Genomic DNA, 18,665 nt, shown 5'->3' on the forward strand with positions numbered 1-18,665 from the left:
CTACCTTTTCCATTCTGTCCCTCTGGATGAGGAAATGCTCTGAATTTTTCCAAGTTGCACCATACTTTGTAAGCTTGTGTTCCCCAAATCTCGAATTTCTCCCAGCCCTGTGAAACTGCCCCCTGCTATGCTGATCTTTCACAGCCCCCTACTCTGGCTCGTGTGCTGCAGCCAGCTCCTCTGCCCCTGCCCTCTGCATTTTTGACTGTTTCTCAGATCTGTGTTTTTTTTTTTTTTTTTTAAAAAAAAAAAAACAAAAGAGCAGAAAAGACAGAAGATGTTGATCCCAGAGGTACAGGTCTTTGACACAGAGAGGGTGGAGAAGATTCAAAGTGAAGCCCAGACATAAAAGCAGCTGTGAGCCTAGAAGCAGGCTTCTAGAAGCAGTTCCTCAGCAGGTCGATAAAGACCTCAACTGCTCAATTAAGCAAATTTACAGTGAGCTCCCAGCCTCCAATTACTGTTGGGACTGAAGCAGGATGTGAGAGAGGCAGACTCTGCATTTGGTGGCCAGGTTTCTCTTGCCTGCAGGCCTCCCAGCACCTGGACTCTGGGCTCTGAGCACAGATGCTGTTGCTGCTGTGCTGGAGGTGGGGCTTCACATCTATCCTCTCCCCTCTCCTGCCAGAGACGGCACGGGAGCTGCAGGACGGCCAACCTGGGAACCCTGGATCTGGGGATGTCATTCTGGCCACTATTGCATATTATGCTGCTGCTGCTGCAGCTAATGGTAATAACACTGAAAATGCAGGAGAAGAAGAGGAAGAAGAAGAAAATGAAGGAAGAGATGGAAGAGGCGGGAGGCGGGGGTCGCGGAGGAAATTTGTATTGAATGCTTACTATAGCCCAAGACTGGCATAGCAGCTTATGCAGACTTTCTGATTTCAATATTTTTAAAGGATTTGGTGGCTCAGATAGTACAGAATCTGTCTGCAATGTGGGAGACCCGCGTTCGATCCCTGGGTCGGGAAGATCCCCCGGAGAAAGGAACATTAACCCACTCCGGTATTCTTGCCTGGAGAATTCCATGGACAGAGGAGCCTGATGGGCTGCAGTACATGGGATCATAAAGACTTGGACATGACTGAGCGACTAACACTACCTACCTAAAGGATTTGAAACTGATGATCTTTTTTTAATTGGCTTATAATTGCTGTACAATGTTGTGTTAGTTTTCCCCTCTCTCTTGAGCCTCCCTCCCACCCTTCCCATCCCACCCCCTAGGTCATCACAGAGACTGAGATGAGCTCCTTGTGCTACACATTAACTTCCCACTAGCTATCTGTTTTGTGCATGTTAGTGTATATATCACGGTCTTACTTAAGAGTCCAAGCTTCTGTCCAGTGCACCAGAATTTAGTGCATTGGACAGAAGCACTCAATTCTCCAAAATGAGTGTGATCAAAGCTGCTACATGGTGGCAAGGTCCCTATCCTCAGAGTTTCTGATTCAGTAGGTCTGCGATGGAGCCTAGAATTTGTGTTTTTAACAAGTTTCTAAGTGATGCTGCTGCTTCTGGACTGGGGATCACACTTGGAGAACCGCTGTCCTGTACCATTTTTATTGGTGTTTGTGGTGTCATTACAAGTCTACTAGGCGTGAAAGCGACTGAGAAAGAACTGTTTTTGAGTCCTTCCCACAGCTCCTGCTCATCGTAGTGTTCTTCACTTTGCTGCTGAGGTCGCTGCTTGCCATGTTTCTCTCTCAATAACCCCACCTCTTTGTTTCTTGGGTCCTGCATCCTTGCACGGATTCTCTGAGCATCCTTTAAATGTTCAGAGGATCACATTGTCCATAATGCAGTGAGGCTGTGTGTAACATACTGGGATCTTGCTGGAGCTCTGCATGAGGAAGGACAAAGAATCCTGACAGTTTGCATGTAAGGTTAAAAAAGAACCCCTGCTAGGATGCCCTGAAATAATTTGAGATAGTTACCAGTTTTGAGAAATGGGTAATTGCAGATGGAATAAACTTGTATGAGATAATCAGATAAAGGGGCCATTCAGTCTCTGGAGCCAGAACAGCTTCTGAGACCTAAAACTTTGCTACGAATGGTTGTTTGGAAGCTTAATTATGTGTCATAATCACCCAGAGCACTCATTTATATGCAGATAACTGGACTCCACTCCCAGAGTTTCTCATCATTAGATCTGAGCTAAGGTACAAGATTCTGCATTTCTCATAAGTATTCAGGGGATATTAATGTTGCTGATCTGGAACCCTCACTTTGAGAACCACAGAGTAAGCCATGATAGTCTTTTTAAAAGTTGCAGCACTACCTACAATAGCCAGGACATGGAAGCAACCTAAATGTCCATCAAGAGGGAAATGGATAAAGAAGATGTGGTGCATGTTTACAATGGAATATTGTTGTTGTTGTTCAGTTGCCAAGTCATGTCCGACTGTTTGCTACTCCCTGGACTGCAGCATGCCACACCTCCCTGTCCCTCACCATCTCCTGGAGATTTCCCAAGTTCATGTTCATTGCATAGGTGATGCCATCCAGCTATCTCATCCTCTGAGCCTCTCTTCTCCTTCTGCCCTCAATCTTTCATAGCATCAGGGACTTTTCCAATGAATCGTCTGTTCGCATCAGATGAACAGAGGAGCCTAGTGGGTTACAGTCCATGAGATCGCAAAGAGTCAGACACAACTGAAGGGACTTAACGCTCATGCCCACATGGTAGAGATGATTATTTGCAAAGTAGATTTCAACTTGTCAAGGATCATGCTGGCTGCCACTGGAGAGGAGTATCCCAGGGCATGAGAGGAGGAGGAGTTAGCAGGGTGAGGGGAGAAGTCAGACCATGAGAGGTGAGGCAGGAGATGCTGATGGCTTTGGCTGGTGAGAAGCACTTGTCACTCAGTCTGCTTGCAACCCCATGAACTATAGCCCACCAGGCTCCTCTGTCCATGGGATTTCCAACAGGAAAGAATACTGGAGTGGGTTGCCATCTCCTTCTCCAGGGGATCTTCCCAACCCAGGGATGGAACCTGCATCTCCTGCATTGCAGGCAGATTCCTTACCACTGAGCCACCGTGGAAGCTCAGTGAGAAGCAGATCTGGAGCTTAAACCCAGGACTGTTTCTTCCTTGAGCACCTCTTCCACTAGAACATCTCATTTTGTTATTGCAAGAATTGTTTCTAGGACTCCGCCGTGAGTTAGCCGTGGTCTCCTAAGATCTTTTCAGATTCTTATGAGATTTTATGATCCTAATGATGCCTCCTGGCATCCTCCTAGCTCACTTACTGAGTGTTTACTATTAGGCACTCATCTTACATATAACTCATTTAATTCAGACACAGTCTATGAGAGAGGTTCTGATACCATCTCTTCTTTACAGATAAGGAAGTTGAAAAAAGAGGTAGAGTAACTCACCAGGGTTCTGAGTTGTACAGTTAGTCCTCGTCAGCCCAGGATTTGTTTTTTTTTTCAACATTAAACTTTTTATTTTATATTAGGGTATAGCCAGTTAACAATGTTGTGGTAGTTTTAGGTGAATAGCAAAGGGTCTCAGCCATACATATACATGTATCCATTCTCCCCCAAATTCCTGTTCCATCCAGGTTGTCACATAACACTGAGCAGAGTTCCCTGTTCTCTGCAGTAGGTTATCCATTTTGAATATAGCAGTGTACGTGGTCTTTCCAAACTCTCTAACTATCCCTTCTCCCCCGGCCACTGTAAGTTCATTCTCCAAGTCTGTGAGTCTCTCTCCGTTTGGTAAATAAGTTCATTTGCATCATTTCTTTTTAGATTCCACATTTAAGGGATGTCATACAATATTTCTCCTTCTCTGTCTGACTTACTTCACTCAGTATGGCACTCTCTAGGTCCATCCATGTGGCTGTAAGTGGCATCATTTCATTCTTTTTATGGCTGAGAAGTGCTCCACTGTGTACACGCACCACAGCTTCTTATCCCTTCCTCTGTCGATGGACATTTAGGTTGCCTCCATGTCTTGGCTGTTGTAAACAGTGCTGCAGTGAACATCGGGGTGCAGTCAAGGACTTGGATTCAGATGGCCTTGCTCTGATCTGAGCTGTGTGCTATCCTCTATTTCACTTACGTATTATGAAAGTAGGATATTTATCACCCCGCAGCTGACTCAATGATATTAAATGTGAGCTGAATATTTTAAGCAGTCTTGTATTTCATCGTCTTTTTCAAGTAGCAGGTGGATGACTCAGTTACAGGAAGAGTGTGCCTATAGATGTCACCTTTGCCACAATTCTGAGATATTTGTCCACAGAGATCCGATATCTTGGAGTCTTATCACTTGATGTTACACAACACAAGTGGCTACCCTGCATTTGCAGGAGCCGGAGGGTGTATGCCTGCTTAAATTTTGTGTCCTGAGCCCCTTCTTGCCTCACCTGGGTCTTGGTCATGATGCATTAATACTAGGAAAATGTTGGTGAAAGATCTAGGCATTTCTGTTACAATACCTTGGACTCAAGGATTATCTTTGTTCTTTTAAATTAATTTTTATTGGAATATGGTTGCATTTGGAGTAGGAAATGGCAACCCACTCCAGGGTTCTTGCCCAGAAAACACCATGGATAGAGGAGCCTGGCTGGTTACAGTCCATGAGGTCGCAAAGAGTTGGACATGACTGAGCACACGTGCGCATAGTTCCTTTACAATCGTGTGTTCCTTTCGGCTGTACAGGAAAGTGAGTCAGCCACACACACACACACACGTCCCTTCTTTTCTGGTTTCCTTCTCATTTAGGTCACCTGGAGCACTGAGCAGCGCTTCCTTAGCTTCACAGTAGGTTCTCATTAGTGGTCTATCTTATACATAGTATCAGTCCAAGGATCACCTTCAAATTCATAAATGTTTTCTCCAGAGTAGAGCAGACACCCAACATAACATTATCCCTAATGTCTAGGTTTCTGGAGACACTGTCACCCAAAGTCAGTTCATGGCATGGCCTAATCCAAGAGGACACTTGGACTTGACTCCATCCTTGTACTTGCTTTTTCACCTGCACCATCCCACACCAAGTAAAGCATTGTTTCCATCATCAGCAATAAACCAATGACAGTCATAGACCTGGCTTCCAGAGTCCTGGCAGGTTTGAGCAAGTTTCCTGGCCTGGACTTGGCTCCATATCTCCTAAGGCTGTAACTCAGAGCATTACCTCTGATCAGTCATCCACCTCACTCACCTCTCTTTATCATCCACATTCAGTTCTCTCTTTTTCCAATCCTCCTAGCTTTCACTAAGCACTTGAAACTATTTGAGCAGTCCCAGTGATGAAGTGGGCTTCCTGGGTAACTCAGATGGTAAAGGATCCACCTGCAGCGCAGGAGACCTGGCATCAATCCTGGGTTGGGAAGATCCCCTGGAGAAGGGAAAGGCTACCCACTTCAGTATTCTGGCCTGGAGAATTCCATGGACAGAAGAGCCTGGTGGGCCACAGTCGCAAAGAGTCGCACATGACTGAGTGACTAAGTCTTTCGGTGATGAAATAGCCTCAACTAATTTATTTTCCATGGAAAGTGCGCCTGCTGTTGGTTCAGGTTACCTGATTGGTATTGTCTGAGCACACTGAAGAGAGATAGTGTGGTTTTTTCTTTTTGATGTGGACCAATTTTAAAGTCTTTATTGAGTTTGTTACACTATTGATTTTGTTGCTTTTATATTTTGGTTTTTTGATTGCAAGGCATGTGGGATCTTAGCTCTCTGACCAGGGACTGAACCCACACCTTCTGCATTGGAAGGTGAAATCTTACCCATTGGACCACTAGGGGAGTCCCAGGCATTCTTGATTGTATTAAGAACTTTCTGTTTTGAAAGTTGGCTTACTTTTATTTCACTCTGGAGTCATTTGGGTAGCTTGAATTCATGGCTTAAATTTTATTAACTTTTTCCCCTCCATGTTCTTTCCTGTGGGGCTGCCTGTAATGTGGGCCTGAAGGTGCCAGGCAGGGTGTCACTGTAGACAGTCCCTGCTCTGTGGCATGTTCTAAAGCGTCCTCCATATCTCCTGCTCTGACTTATTGGCCTCAGAGCTTACTGGAAGCCCTTTAGGAATATCACGCTGGAGGCTTTCATTAATCAACTCTCTGTACCAAATCAGGAGACAAAATGTTTACTAAGAGACTGAAGGAAATGGCCATGCTTTTGCCAAAGAGATCCTGACCACTCCCAACTCACTCTCTCTCTCTCAGTTTAGTATACTTGTTCTTAGATTTTTCACGGTGCCTGAAAAGCAGGATCTTGTCATGTTCCATCAGCATCAAAATGTTACCTCTTGCAAACTCAATTTTTCTTTGCTTTGTCTTGTACCAAGAGGGACGGACACTGTGGGCTTTGAGAAGAGGCATGCTATTTAATTTAGGTGCTTGGGATTCTCTTAATCTTTCTTCTGATTTCATATTTTACATTTTCCTTGATATTTCCCCCTCAGATAATAGCTGAAAGAGAACAGTAAGACTTCTATCAGTTCAGCTGCTCATTTTCTAATTTAGGGGATAATTCACAGTGACACATGGGTGGTTGAAGGAAGATACCGTTTCCTTTCCTTCCCTCGGCTCTTCTAGACAATGTCTTACCTTAGGTGCAGCCTCCCTTGAAAATCTTTCAGGTCTATTTTCAGACTTAATTCACTCCAGTAATATATGAGATGTAAAAGAGAAATAAAACTGTAGATGATAGACTGGACCAAAGCAGATTCTACATTAGACAAAATGCTACGTTAGAATGTTCAGATTAGATGGTCTACCTTTAGGGTATTTGCTGTGCATTTAGGCTGTGTGCAGTTCGTTACCTAAAATACCATTATAGCAAAGGGATTCTGCACAAGATGGTGGTGTCTGATAGGATATTCTCTTTGTTTAGAACTGCCTGGATGACCAAAGTCTGGAGCCTGTCATCTCCACTGGTCTTCAGATCCTGAGACAATGCTACCCTAAGAGTCCACTTCCCTTGGTCACAAGCAGCAGCGCGTATTCTTTTCCAGTCCCTGGGATCGTCACCTCTGAAACTCCACGTGTTCTAACTGAAGGTAAATATGTGGATATACAGATCTTCCTGTGGCTCAGTGGTAAAAAGTCCCCCTGCCAATGCAGGAGAGGTGGGTTTGATTCCTGGGTTGGGAAGTTCCCCTGAGGGAGGAAATGGCAACTCACTCCAGTATTCTTGCCTGGAAAATCCCATGGACAGAGGAGCCTGGCAGACTGCACTCCATAGGGTCACAAAGAGTCAGACACGACTGAGTGACTAAGCACATACACAATGTGTGGGTAGTTATTCTGTACTCATGTTGCTAGCTGTAAGCTTTATGATGAATTTTTGCATTTGGATAATATTTCAGAGGAATGTGGATGAAAGTAGAATCAGTTTTTTCATAATACCAAGCTCATTAATTTTGTCCTTTATTATTAATTGTTGCCAGTTTGCATCACTGACATGAGTTTGAGTAGGCTCCAGGAGTTGGTGATGAACAGGGAAACCTGGCGTGCTGCAGTCCATGGGGTCACAAAGAGTTGGACACAACTGAGTGACTGAACTGAACTGAACTGATGGAATGACTATAGTCATCTCAGCTGATGTTAAAAAAAAAAATCTATTTCCAGTCCCATGGTGGAGCCCCTCCACTGTACAGACTGGTTCTGGAATGAATTAGCCCTAAGGATGGAATTGAAATCAAACTTTTGCTGTTTACCACCCCCACAGTAGTCCTGTTAGAACATGTGACAGTGTGATTGTCCAATGTCCAAGAAGATTTTATTGTCAGAAGAGTCTAGTGGTTTTCAACTTTGTCCTTTTTCCAGGGAACAGATTTTCTGTAGGCATCATCTTGTTGTAATGACACTGGATGCTTTCTTTGGACTTCTGTTTTAAATACGTTCCTTTGTACTAAAATTAGGGAGTCAGTCAAAGTGCTGTCGACATTACAGCAGCTTTGACATGTATGTGATCACTAAACCCTGGCAATGATAGTTGCATAACTACTTCTATATCGGGTGGAGGAAGCCAGAATGGTCCACGTGCCTGCTAAGTCGCTCAGCCATGTCCAAATCTTTGTGACCCCATGAACTATAGCCCACAAAGCTCCTTTTTCCGTGGGATTCTCCAGGCAAGAATACTGGAGTGTGTTGCCATTTCCTCCTCCAGGGGATCTTCCCAACCCAGGGACTGAACTGCATCTCTTGCACTGCAGGCATATACTTTACTTCTTGAGCCATCTGGGAAGCCACGCGTCATTTTATTCTGCACTCGTTTTGCATTCAGCATGGGGCAGCACTTTAGACTTCATGAGATAGTGCTCTTGTGTGCCTGTATTTGCACAAATTACACATTCAATAATCACTAGCCTGTGTTGAGGTCTTGTGCACTTCATAATATCCTCCTAGTTGTAAAAAAAATTACTAACCATTGTGTTCTAAGAATTGCAACCCACCTCTGTTTTTTTTCCCCCACTTAGAAGATTATGAAGATGATGGTGAGGAAGAGGAGGACAAGGACTCAGACTCTGAAGATGTGAAAGAGGAAGTAGGTACACTTGCCCTCGATTCAGATGCTCTCCACATTCACAATTCTCAAAGGAAAGTGCCCTTTTCTATGTGCAGCTGAACCCAGAGTAAATTTTAAGGACACACTTTTGTGCTTCTCTGGTAGCTCAGCTGGTGAAGAATCTACCTGCGATGCAGGAGACCCCGGTTCGATTCCTGGGTCTGGAAGATCCGCTGGAGAAGGGATAGGCTCCCCACTCCACTATTCTTGGGCTTCCCTGGTGGCTCAGCTGATAAAGAATCCGCCTGCAATGCGGGAGACCTGAGTTCAACCCCTGGGTTGGGAAGATCCCCTGGAGAGGGAAACGGCTACCCTCTCCAGTATTCTGGGCTGGAGAATCCAGGCAAAGAGTCGACACGACTGAGCGACTTTCACTTTGTGCTTCCACTCTAGGGCCCCAAAGATACTGATGCTCAGTTAATGACTGCAACTGTTGTCCTTTTCATCTTGGTAGGTCCTGTACAATCTTATTGTCACATCAGAGGCTATCCATTATTAAGGCACTAGTATTCCATCAGGATGAGCCTCAGGTAGACACTCCTGGTTGGTGTATTTAATAAGTGTGAATGGCATTCAGGCAAAGAGACCACGGAAAGATTTTCTAGGGAAATTTTTCTGGTAGATCTCCAGTATCTTTGTAAGTTAGCCTTTCCTACTCACTCTGTACACACAGGGCCACTGTGTCGTACAACTCCATGTACCTTGGAGTCGATGTGAGCTGTATTCCTTTGGGTTGTGTCGTGAGCATCCTAACCAGTGGGAGAGTAGTGCCTGTTGGTCTCTATCACTGCTAACCTGTGCTGTAGAGTGGAGGCCAGCAAACTTTCTAGGAGAGGTCAAATGATCATCGCTGTAGGCTTCGTGGACCTTTCAGTCTCTCAATGACTCAGCTTTGCTGTGGTGGCACAAAGGCAGATGTAGACAGACGTGCAGACAATAGGGACAGTGGGGCAAAGTGTACTGACTGCGTTTCCAGAAAAGACTTCCTGAACGCTGGCACCGTTGGCATTTGACCAGATAACTCTTAGCTGCGGTGGCTTGTCTTGTGCATTGTAGGGTGTTTAGTAGAACCCCTGACCTCAGTGCGCAGGGTGCTGGTGACACCCACCACTTTGACCCCCAGTCACGAGCAAAACTGTCTCTTGTTGTTTAGTCACTAGGTCGTGTCCGACTCTTGGAGACCCCATGGACTGTGGCCCTCAGAGCTCCTCTGGGATTCTCCAGGCGAGAACACTGGAATGAGTTGCCATTTCCTTCTCCAGGGGATCTTCCTGACCTAGGGATCAGGATCAAACCCGAGTCTCCTATATTCTCAAGTCACCCGAGAAGCCCAAAACTGTCTCTAGGACTTGCCACATATCTCTGGGGGTGGGGTGGGGAGGGGATCACCCTGTGGTTGAGAACTCCTGCTCTAGAAAAATGATAATTCATCTATGAGTTATAATTATATCTCCATTTCTGTTGGTGGCCATGAACAAGTTCCTTCAAGTTACAGTTCCTTAATTTTGACACTGGAGAAATAAGACTGAAAAGCATGCACTAGCTTTTATGACATTCCTTGAGATGAAGTCTGAGTTTAAAAATCTGTCTATTTATCATCTACCATCTGTATGTCTATCTATCTCATATCTATTTATGTATTACCTATATATCTGTCATCTATCTTTGTTGATATATCTATCATCTACTACCTTTCTATTATGTATATATCTATTTACCTGTCTCATGTGTATCTATCTGTCTATCAAGCTACTTATCTACCTATCATCTCTATCTGTAGTTCTATTTCACCTTTATCTATCTATATATTTATCTATCTACTTGTCTATCATCTATATGTCAATTTATATATCTCACATCTGCCTACCTATCTATATCCATCTATCTAGCTCATCTGTATCTATCTGTTCATCTATCTAGCCATCCATCATTCCATCCTCCTCTCTCCCTTCTCTTCCACCTACATATCTACCTAGAGAGAAAGGGACTTTTTGCATTCTCTATCATAATAATCACCCACCTTGCTATTAGTAGTACAAGACATAGAGGGTCTACCTCTTAGTGAGGTCTCTAAGTTAAGGCTGTTACTGATATTATAGTGTGCTCAGAGTTTTGCTGATAAACAGAATCATTTTTGAAGTCATCAGAAGCAAATTGGCTCTTTGCTGTGGCTTGCCGGTGCAGGCCTATGGAGAACTTGCTGAATTATTTGAATAATACTGTGCTGCTGCAGTCATTCATCAATGCCACTTTCCCTCCCCTCTTGCGGGCTCTTTGATAACTGAATGTTTGATACAGAGCGTCAGTAATCTCTTGTATCTGATATGAAGGCACAAGTTGCAGGCTGGTGCCTGACTTCACACAGCACGGGGTTGTGGGGTGGGGAGCTCTCAGACCATCTCCCTGCCCCCACCCCTGGCTCTGCAGATGATGGTGGGTTGGGATGGAGTGGAATCTAAACAAATAAATAAATCCAGCTGGGAAGGAAGCATAAGACAAATGAGTGAGGCCCTGGAAATAATTCATCACGAGCCTTCAAGCCGAGGAGATGGTGAGAAGTTAGTGTGTGAGCACGCATTGTAGAGAAACAGAGGAACAGTGGAGTAAGGGCTTGATTCTGGGGGTGTTGCAAGAGTCGGGGAACTGGTGCCTCAGCAAACTTGTTTTCCCCAGGAGAAGCCAGCAGCATTTTCTCCTAGATTTGTGGCCAAGCCTTCCCAGGTGATGCTAGCGGTAAAGAACCTGCCTGCCAATGCAGGAGACATAAGAGATGCGGGTTTGATCCCTGGGTCAGGAAGATCTCCTGGAGGAGGAAATGGCAACCTACTCCAGTATTCTTGTCTGGAGGATCCCATGGACAGAAGAGCCTGGCGGGCTACGGTCCATAGCGTCACAAAGAGTCGGACATGAATGAAGTGACACAGCAGCAGCAGCATATGGGCAAGAAACCAAGAGTATTTATTGCTGGTCAGAGAAGTGACCCAGGACTTTATGGCCTTTTCATTTGAAAAATCTTAGTTGCTAATTGGGAGAAGTCTGTTAGAAAGAATTATTAAAAGGAACTTCTTATATCTGTAAAGGGTCTTGAGTGTGGATAGTCAGATTGCTATTCTTTGAAAAGTGTCATCATAAGGAAGGAGAAACTTACAATGAATATCAACTGGGAATTGGCCATGATTTTTCCTTCATGAAAATAAACATTAGATTTAGATAGACCCTGGAGAAGAGGATGTACAGAGTGAATTCAAGCTCTTCCTTCCTTTTTTTCCTCCTCTTAAACTTTTTATTTCTTTCAGATATTTTCTTGGATATGATTCGTGCGTGCAGCAGCATGCTAAGTTCTTAGGAATGATACTACTACTAAGTACTAAGGATTCGCTCAGTCGCGTCTCTTTGCGACCCCATGAACTGTAGCCCACCAGGCTCCTCCGTCCATGGGATTCTCCAGGCAAGAGTACTGGAGTGGGTTGCCATTTCCTTCTCCAGGGGATCTTCCCGACCCAGGGATCGAATCCAGGTCTCCCGCATTGCAGGAAGATGCTTTAACCTCTGAGCCACCAGGGAAGTGAGACCCCAAAACCTATTTTCTGTTTTCCAAAATTCACCTTAACCAAATTCTAAGTAACCAAGTACATTCTATGTATTTATGACCCTGAATCATATCTATTTGTTAAAAAAAAGTTAACTGCTAAAGAAAAACACAACTGTGAAAGACTTGGTGATATTCCAAATAAGGCCTCAAAATTTTCTCCTGCACTGAGAATACACCTTTACCTTCTAATCAAAGCCAACGTTAGTGTTACATTTTTGAAAGGCTGCTAGCTGTAATGGAGAAGTAACGAGCGGTCTCAACTTGCCAAGTGGAAGTCGTAATTAGCACCCATTCTGTGGTACATGGAACTGCTGCTTCCTTAGTCCCCTTACTTGGTGACACAGAGTCCCCTCACAGGCTTCTCAGAGAGAACTGAGGGAGTATATATCTGGATACTCATTAGCTTTTCAGAAAAATATAAAGGCATGAAGCTGAAGTTATATGAAAACATTCTATGTAGAAACATCTTAAGTTCTATTTTTCAGTTACCAAAGATATTTAAAAGAAAATACCTTTACTCTTTAAAAATACTAGTGTCCTTAGTTTCTTTCTAATTCTTCACCTGAGTAGTCTCTCCAAAGAGCATGATTTACAAAATGCTCTCTCATGCATCCCTGCATCTTAGGGATGATATTATGATACAGAAGCAAATGAGACACAAGTTTTATCTTCAAAGAAATCAGTCTGGTCAACTTGGGGATTGTCTCAGCCAGAGTTCAAATTAGTTCCTTCAAAAGGGTGTTGAACTCAAATCTAATGCTGGCCAAAGTCAGTATTGGAAAGGTCCAATCTGAGGAAGAAGGACCTTATCTGGGTTGTATGGGTTCCAGAATCCCCAGATGATGAAGCTTGTCTGGGTTGCTGTGACTGCAGAGAAGTTGGTCTACTGATAAATAAATATAAATGGAATTTGTAAAATACGGAAGGAGTTGACAACCTGCCCGAATGCCTGGAGATTCAGAGGCCAAGATTCAATCTTTAAAGACCAGAAGGGATCTCTGGGGGGATTCCTGGTGGCCCAGTAGCTAAGACTCCGAGCTCCCAGTGCAGTGGGCCAAGGATTGGTCCTTGGTTGGTTAGGGAACTAGATCCCACATGCTGCAACTAAGAGCCAGTGCAGCCAAGTAAATAAATATTTTTTAAAAAGTAATGGTCTCTTACAAGTACTCCACTTTATTATTACACTGAGAAAGGCATCATAGACAATATATAAATGAATGGGCATGGTTGTGTTACGATAAAACTTTATTTACACAAACAAGCAGTGGGTCATCAGTCGTGACCTATGTTCATAGCTGTGATTAGTTGTGGTCATCAGTTGCGACCCTATGTACCATAGCCCGCCAGGCTCCTCTCTCCATGGGGTTCTCCAGGCAAGAATGCTGGAGTTGGATCCCATGCCCTCTTCCAGGGGATCTTCCTGTCTCAGGGAATTGAACCTGTGTCTCTTATGTCTCCTGCATTGGCAGGTGGGTTCTTTACCACTAGCACTACCTGGGAAATCCATAGATTGCTAACTTCTGCTCTAATGCTAAGTAGATCACCTAGTTAGGCTGAAACTCAAGGGCTACCGAACATTCTTCACACCAGACACACTGGCCTTACTTGCTGGTGGGGAGATGCTTCTCAATGCTTGCCAGGTTGCATTTCTATTGGTGCCACCTTGGGGCATGGCTGAGGCTGGAGCAGAGATGGTGGAAGCAAGGAAGATCTGATGGACGAAGCTGGGAAGGATAAGTGTTGGGATCTCTAATACCAAGGAATTTGGGTCTGAAAATATCATTATATCAACCTCATGGGAATCTGTATTTCTTTTAATTTAAAGTTTGGAGGGAAATTGCAGAAGATGGATGAAATATTGCATTTTTATCCCCTGAATCAGGAATATAAACATTTATTTTCACAATTTATTTGATTTAGGGAAGAATAATCCAGACTCTCAGGACTCTCAGATTTTTCCTTAACTAACAAAATAGACTCCTAAACTATAGGGTAGAATCTGCACTCCCCCCCGCCACCCCATTTTATTAGGGAAATTTGATCTAGAAGAAGCACAGAGAGATGAAGAGATTAAACTGTTTGATTCTTGATGTCCTTTCTCCGTATGAATCTATAACCTTTGGAAATAGAGAAGTGTTTGGAGGAGAGTCACCATTGCTATAAAACTATTATGAAATGATGATCTAGAAGAAGAAGTAAAGGGTCTGGGATTATTCAGTCCAGTGAAGAAATGGCTGGTGGTGACTTGGTAAACTTTTAGATGTACAAAGAGATAAAGGCGTAGCCAGAGGTTACAACCTCCTCCTCAAAGCCTGGGAGTTCCAGCATCATCTTGACTCCTCCAGGCTTCCTCTTACACTTTACGCTTCAACCACCTTCTTTCTATGTAAAAGTTTTTTAAAAAATATTTTATTGAAGTATAGTTGATTTATCATGTGGTGTTAGTTTCTCATGTACAGCAAAGTGATTCAGTTATACATTCATAAATGTTCTTGTTCTGTATGTGAGTGTATAGGTTCAGCCACCTTCTTTCTTTAAGCAAATTTAAGCTGTTTTTTTTTTTTTGGTTAGTAATTCCTTTCCCCAAGTCTTTGCCTAGTTAGCCCTTATGATCATTTAGGTCTAGTTAAATGTGACTTCCTCAGCTTCTTGTACCCCAGCCTCACTCATAATCACTCTACCCCCTTTCATTCTTCCCATGACATTTATCACTGTTCCAAGTCACCTTATTCACGCATTTACTTACTTAATTCCTGTCTTCCTTTTTTTTTTTTTTTTTTTTTATTCTTCCAATTTTATTTTATTTTTAAACTTTACATAATTGTATTAGTTTTGCCAAATATCAAAATGAATCCGCCACAGGTATACATGTGTTCCCCATCCCGAACCCTCCTCCCTCCTCCCTCCCCATACCATCCCTCTGGGCCGTCCCAGTGCACCAGCCCCAAGCATCCAGCATCATGCATCGAACCTGGACTGGCAACTCGTTTCCTACATGATATTTTACATGTTTCATTGCCATTCTCCCACATCTTCCCACCCTCTCCCTCTCCCACAGAGTCCATAAGACTGTTCTATACATCAGTGTCTCTTTTGCTGTCTCGTACACCAGGTTATTGTTACCATCTTTCTAAATTCCATATATATGCGTTAGTATACTGTATTTATGTTTTTCCTTCTGGCTTACTTCACTCTGTATAATAGGCTCCAGTTTCATCCACCTCATTAGAACTGACTCAAATGTATTCTTTTTAATGGCTGAGTAATACTCCATTGTGTATATGTACCACAGCTTTCTTATCCATTCATCTGCTGATGGACATCTAGGTTGCTTCCACGTCTTGGCTATTATAAACAGTGCTGCGATGAACATTGGAGTACACGTGTCTCTTTCCTTCTGGTTTCCTCAGTGTGTATGCCCAGCAGTGGGATTGCTGGGTCATAAGGCAGTTCTATTTCCAGTTTTTTAAGGAATCTCCACACTGTTCTCCATAGTGGCTGTACTAGTTTGCATTCCCACCAACAGTGTAAGAGGGTTCCCTTTTCTCCACACCCTCTCCAGCATTTATTATTTGTAGACTTTTGGATCGCAGCCATTCTGACTGGTGTGAAATGGTACCTCATAGTGGTTTTGATTTGCATTTCTCTGATAATGAGTGATGTTGAGCATCTTTTCATGTGTTTGTTAGCCATCTGTATGTCTTTTTTGGAGAAATGTCTATTTAGTTCTTTGGCCCATTTTTTGATTGGGTCGTTTATTTTTCTGGAGTTGAGCTGTAGGAGTTGCTTGTATATTTTTGAGATTAGTTGTTTGTCGGTTGCTTCATTTGCTATTATTTTCTCCCATTCTGAAGGCTGTCTTTTCACCTTGCTAATAGTTTCCTTTGATGTGCAGAAGCTTTTAAGGTTAATTAGGTCCCATTTGTTTATTTTTGCTTTTATTTCCAATATTCTGGGAGGTGGGTCATAGAGGATCCTGCTGTGATGTATGTCGGAGAGTGTTTTGCCTATGTTCTCCTCTAGGAGTTTTATAGTTTCTGGTCTTACGTTTAGATCTTTAATCCATTTTGAGTTTATTTTTGTGTATGGTGTTAGAAAGTGGTCCAGTTTCATTCTTTTACAAGTGGTTGACCAGATTTCCCAGCACCACTTGTTAAAGAGATTGTCTTTAATCCATTGTATATTCTTGCCTCCTTTGTCGAAGATAAGGTGTCCATATGTGCGTGGATTTATCTCTGGGCTTTCTATTTTATTCCATTGATCAATATTTCTGTCTTTGTGCCAGTACCATACTGTCTTGATAACTGTGGCTTTGTAGTAGAGCCTGAAGTCAGGTAAGTTGATTCCTCCAGTTCCATTCTTCTTTCTCAAGATCGCTTTGGCTATTCGAGGTTTTTTGTATTTCCATACAAATTGTGAAATTATTTGTTCTAGCTCTGTGAAGAATACTGTTGGTAGCTTGATAGGGATTGCGTTGAATCTATAAATTGCTTTGGGTAGTATACTCATTTTCACTATATTGATTCTTCCAATCCATGAACATGGTATATTTCTCCATCTATTAGTGTCCTCTTTGATTTCTTTCACCAGTGTTTTATAGTTTTCTATATATAGGTCTTTAGTTTCTTTAGGTAGATATATTCCTAAGTATTTTATTCTTTCCGTTGCAATGGTGAATGGAATTGTTTCCTTAATTTCTCTTTCTGTTTTCTCATTATTAGTGTATAGGAATGCAAGGGATTTCTGTGTGTTGATTTTATATCCTGCAACTTTACTGTAGTCATTGATTATTTCTAGTAATTTTCTGGTGGACTCTTTAGGGTTTTCTATGTAGAGGATCATGTCATCTGCAAATAGTGAGAGTTTTACTTCTTCTTTTCCAATTTGGATTCCTTTTATTTCTTTTTCTGCTCTGATTGCTGTGGCCAAAACTTCCAAAACTATGTTGAATAGTAATGGTGAAAGTGGGCACCCTTGTCTTGTTCCTGACTTTAGAGGAAATGCTTTCAATTTTTCACCATTGAGGATAATGTTTGCAGTGGGTTTGTCATATATAGCTTTTATTATGTTGAGGTATGTTCCTTCTATTCCTGCTTTCTGGAGAGTTTTTATCATAAATGGATGTTGAATTTTGTCAAAGGCTTTCTCTGCATCTATTGAGATAATCATATGGTTTTTATTTTTCAATTTGTTAATGTGGTGTATTACATTGATTGATTTGCGGATATTGAAGAATCCTTGCATCCCTGGGATAAAGCCCACTTGATCATGGTGTATGATCTTTTTAATGTGTTGTTGGATTCTGATTGCTAGAATTTTGTTAAGGATTTTTGCATCTATGTTCATCAGTGATATTGGCCTGTAGTTTTCTTTTTTTGTGGGATCTTTGTCAGGTTTTGGTATTAGGGTGATGGTGGCCTCATAGAATGAGTTTGGAAGTTTACCTTCCTCTGCAATTTTCTGGAAGAGTTTGAGCAGGATAGGTGTTAGCTCTTCTCTAAATTTTTGGTAGAATTCAGCTGTGAAGCCGTCTGGACCGGGGCTTTTGTTTGCTGGAAGATTTTTGATTACAGTTTCAATTTCCATGCTTGTGATGGGTCTGTTAAGATTTTCTATTTCTTCCTGGTCCAGTTTTGGAAAGTTGTACTTTTCTAAGAATTTGTCCATTTCTTCCACGTTGTCCATTTTATTGGCATATAATTGTTGATAGTAGTCTCTTATGATCCTTTGTATTTCTGTGTTGTCTGTTGTGATCTCTCCATTTTCGTTTCTAATTTTGTTGATTTGATTTTTCTCCCTTTGTTTCTTGATGAGTCTGGCTAATGGTTTGTCAATTTTATTTATCCTTTCAAAGAACCAGCTTTTGGTTTTGTTGATTTTTGCTATGGTCTCTTTTGTTTCTTTTGCATTTATTTCTGCTCTAATTTTTAAGATTTCTTTCCTTCTACTAACCCTGGGGTTCTTCATTTCTTCCTTTTCTAGTTGCTTTAGGTGTAGAGTTAGGTTATTTATTTGACTTTTTTCTTGTTTCTTGAGGTGTGCCTGTATTGCTATGAACTTTCCCCTTAGGACTGCTTTTACCGTGTCCCACAGGTTTTGGGTTGTTGTGTTTTCATTTTCATTCGTTTCTATGCAAATTTTGATTTCTTTTTTGATTTCTTCTGTGATTTGTTGGTTATTCAGCAGCGTGTTGTTCAGCCTCCATATGTTGGAATTTTTAATAGTTTTTCTCCTGTAATTGAGATCTAATCTTACTGCATTGTGGTCAGAAAAAATGCTTGGAATGATTTCTATTTTTTGAATTTACCAAGGCTAGCTTTATGGCCCAGGATGTGATCTATCCTGGAGAAGGTTCCATGTGCGCTTGAGAAAAAGGTGAAATTCATTGTTTTGGGATGAAATGACCTATAGATATCAATTAGGTCTAACTGGTCTATTGTATCGTTTAAAGTTTGTGTTTCCTTGTTAATTTTCTGTTTAGTTGATCTATCCATAGGTGTAAGTGGGGTATTAAAGTCTCCCACTATTATTGTGTTATTGTTAATT

At 42.3% G+C, this 18,665-nt stretch overlaps 1 protein-coding gene across 1 annotated transcript in view; it reads left to right on the forward strand.

The window, feature by feature from the left end:
• The window catches only part of AGBL1 (AGBL carboxypeptidase 1), a 926,260-nt gene that overhangs the window by 162,794 nt on the left and 744,801 nt on the right, over nt 1-18,665 (forward strand). Inside the window, exons 8-9 of the mRNA XM_061394342.1 lie at nt 6,851-7,016; nt 8,439-8,506. Coding sequence (XP_061250326.1) covers nt 6,851-7,016; nt 8,439-8,506 — 234 coding nt within the window. The remainder of the gene's footprint in view (nt 1-6,850; nt 7,017-8,438; nt 8,507-18,665) is intronic.

The sequence above is a fragment of the Bos javanicus genome, chromosome 21 (genome assembly GCF_032452875.1).
Source record: "Bos javanicus breed banteng chromosome 21, ARS-OSU_banteng_1.0, whole genome shotgun sequence".
Classification (NCBI taxonomy): Eukaryota; Metazoa; Chordata; class Mammalia; order Artiodactyla; family Bovidae; genus Bos; species Bos javanicus.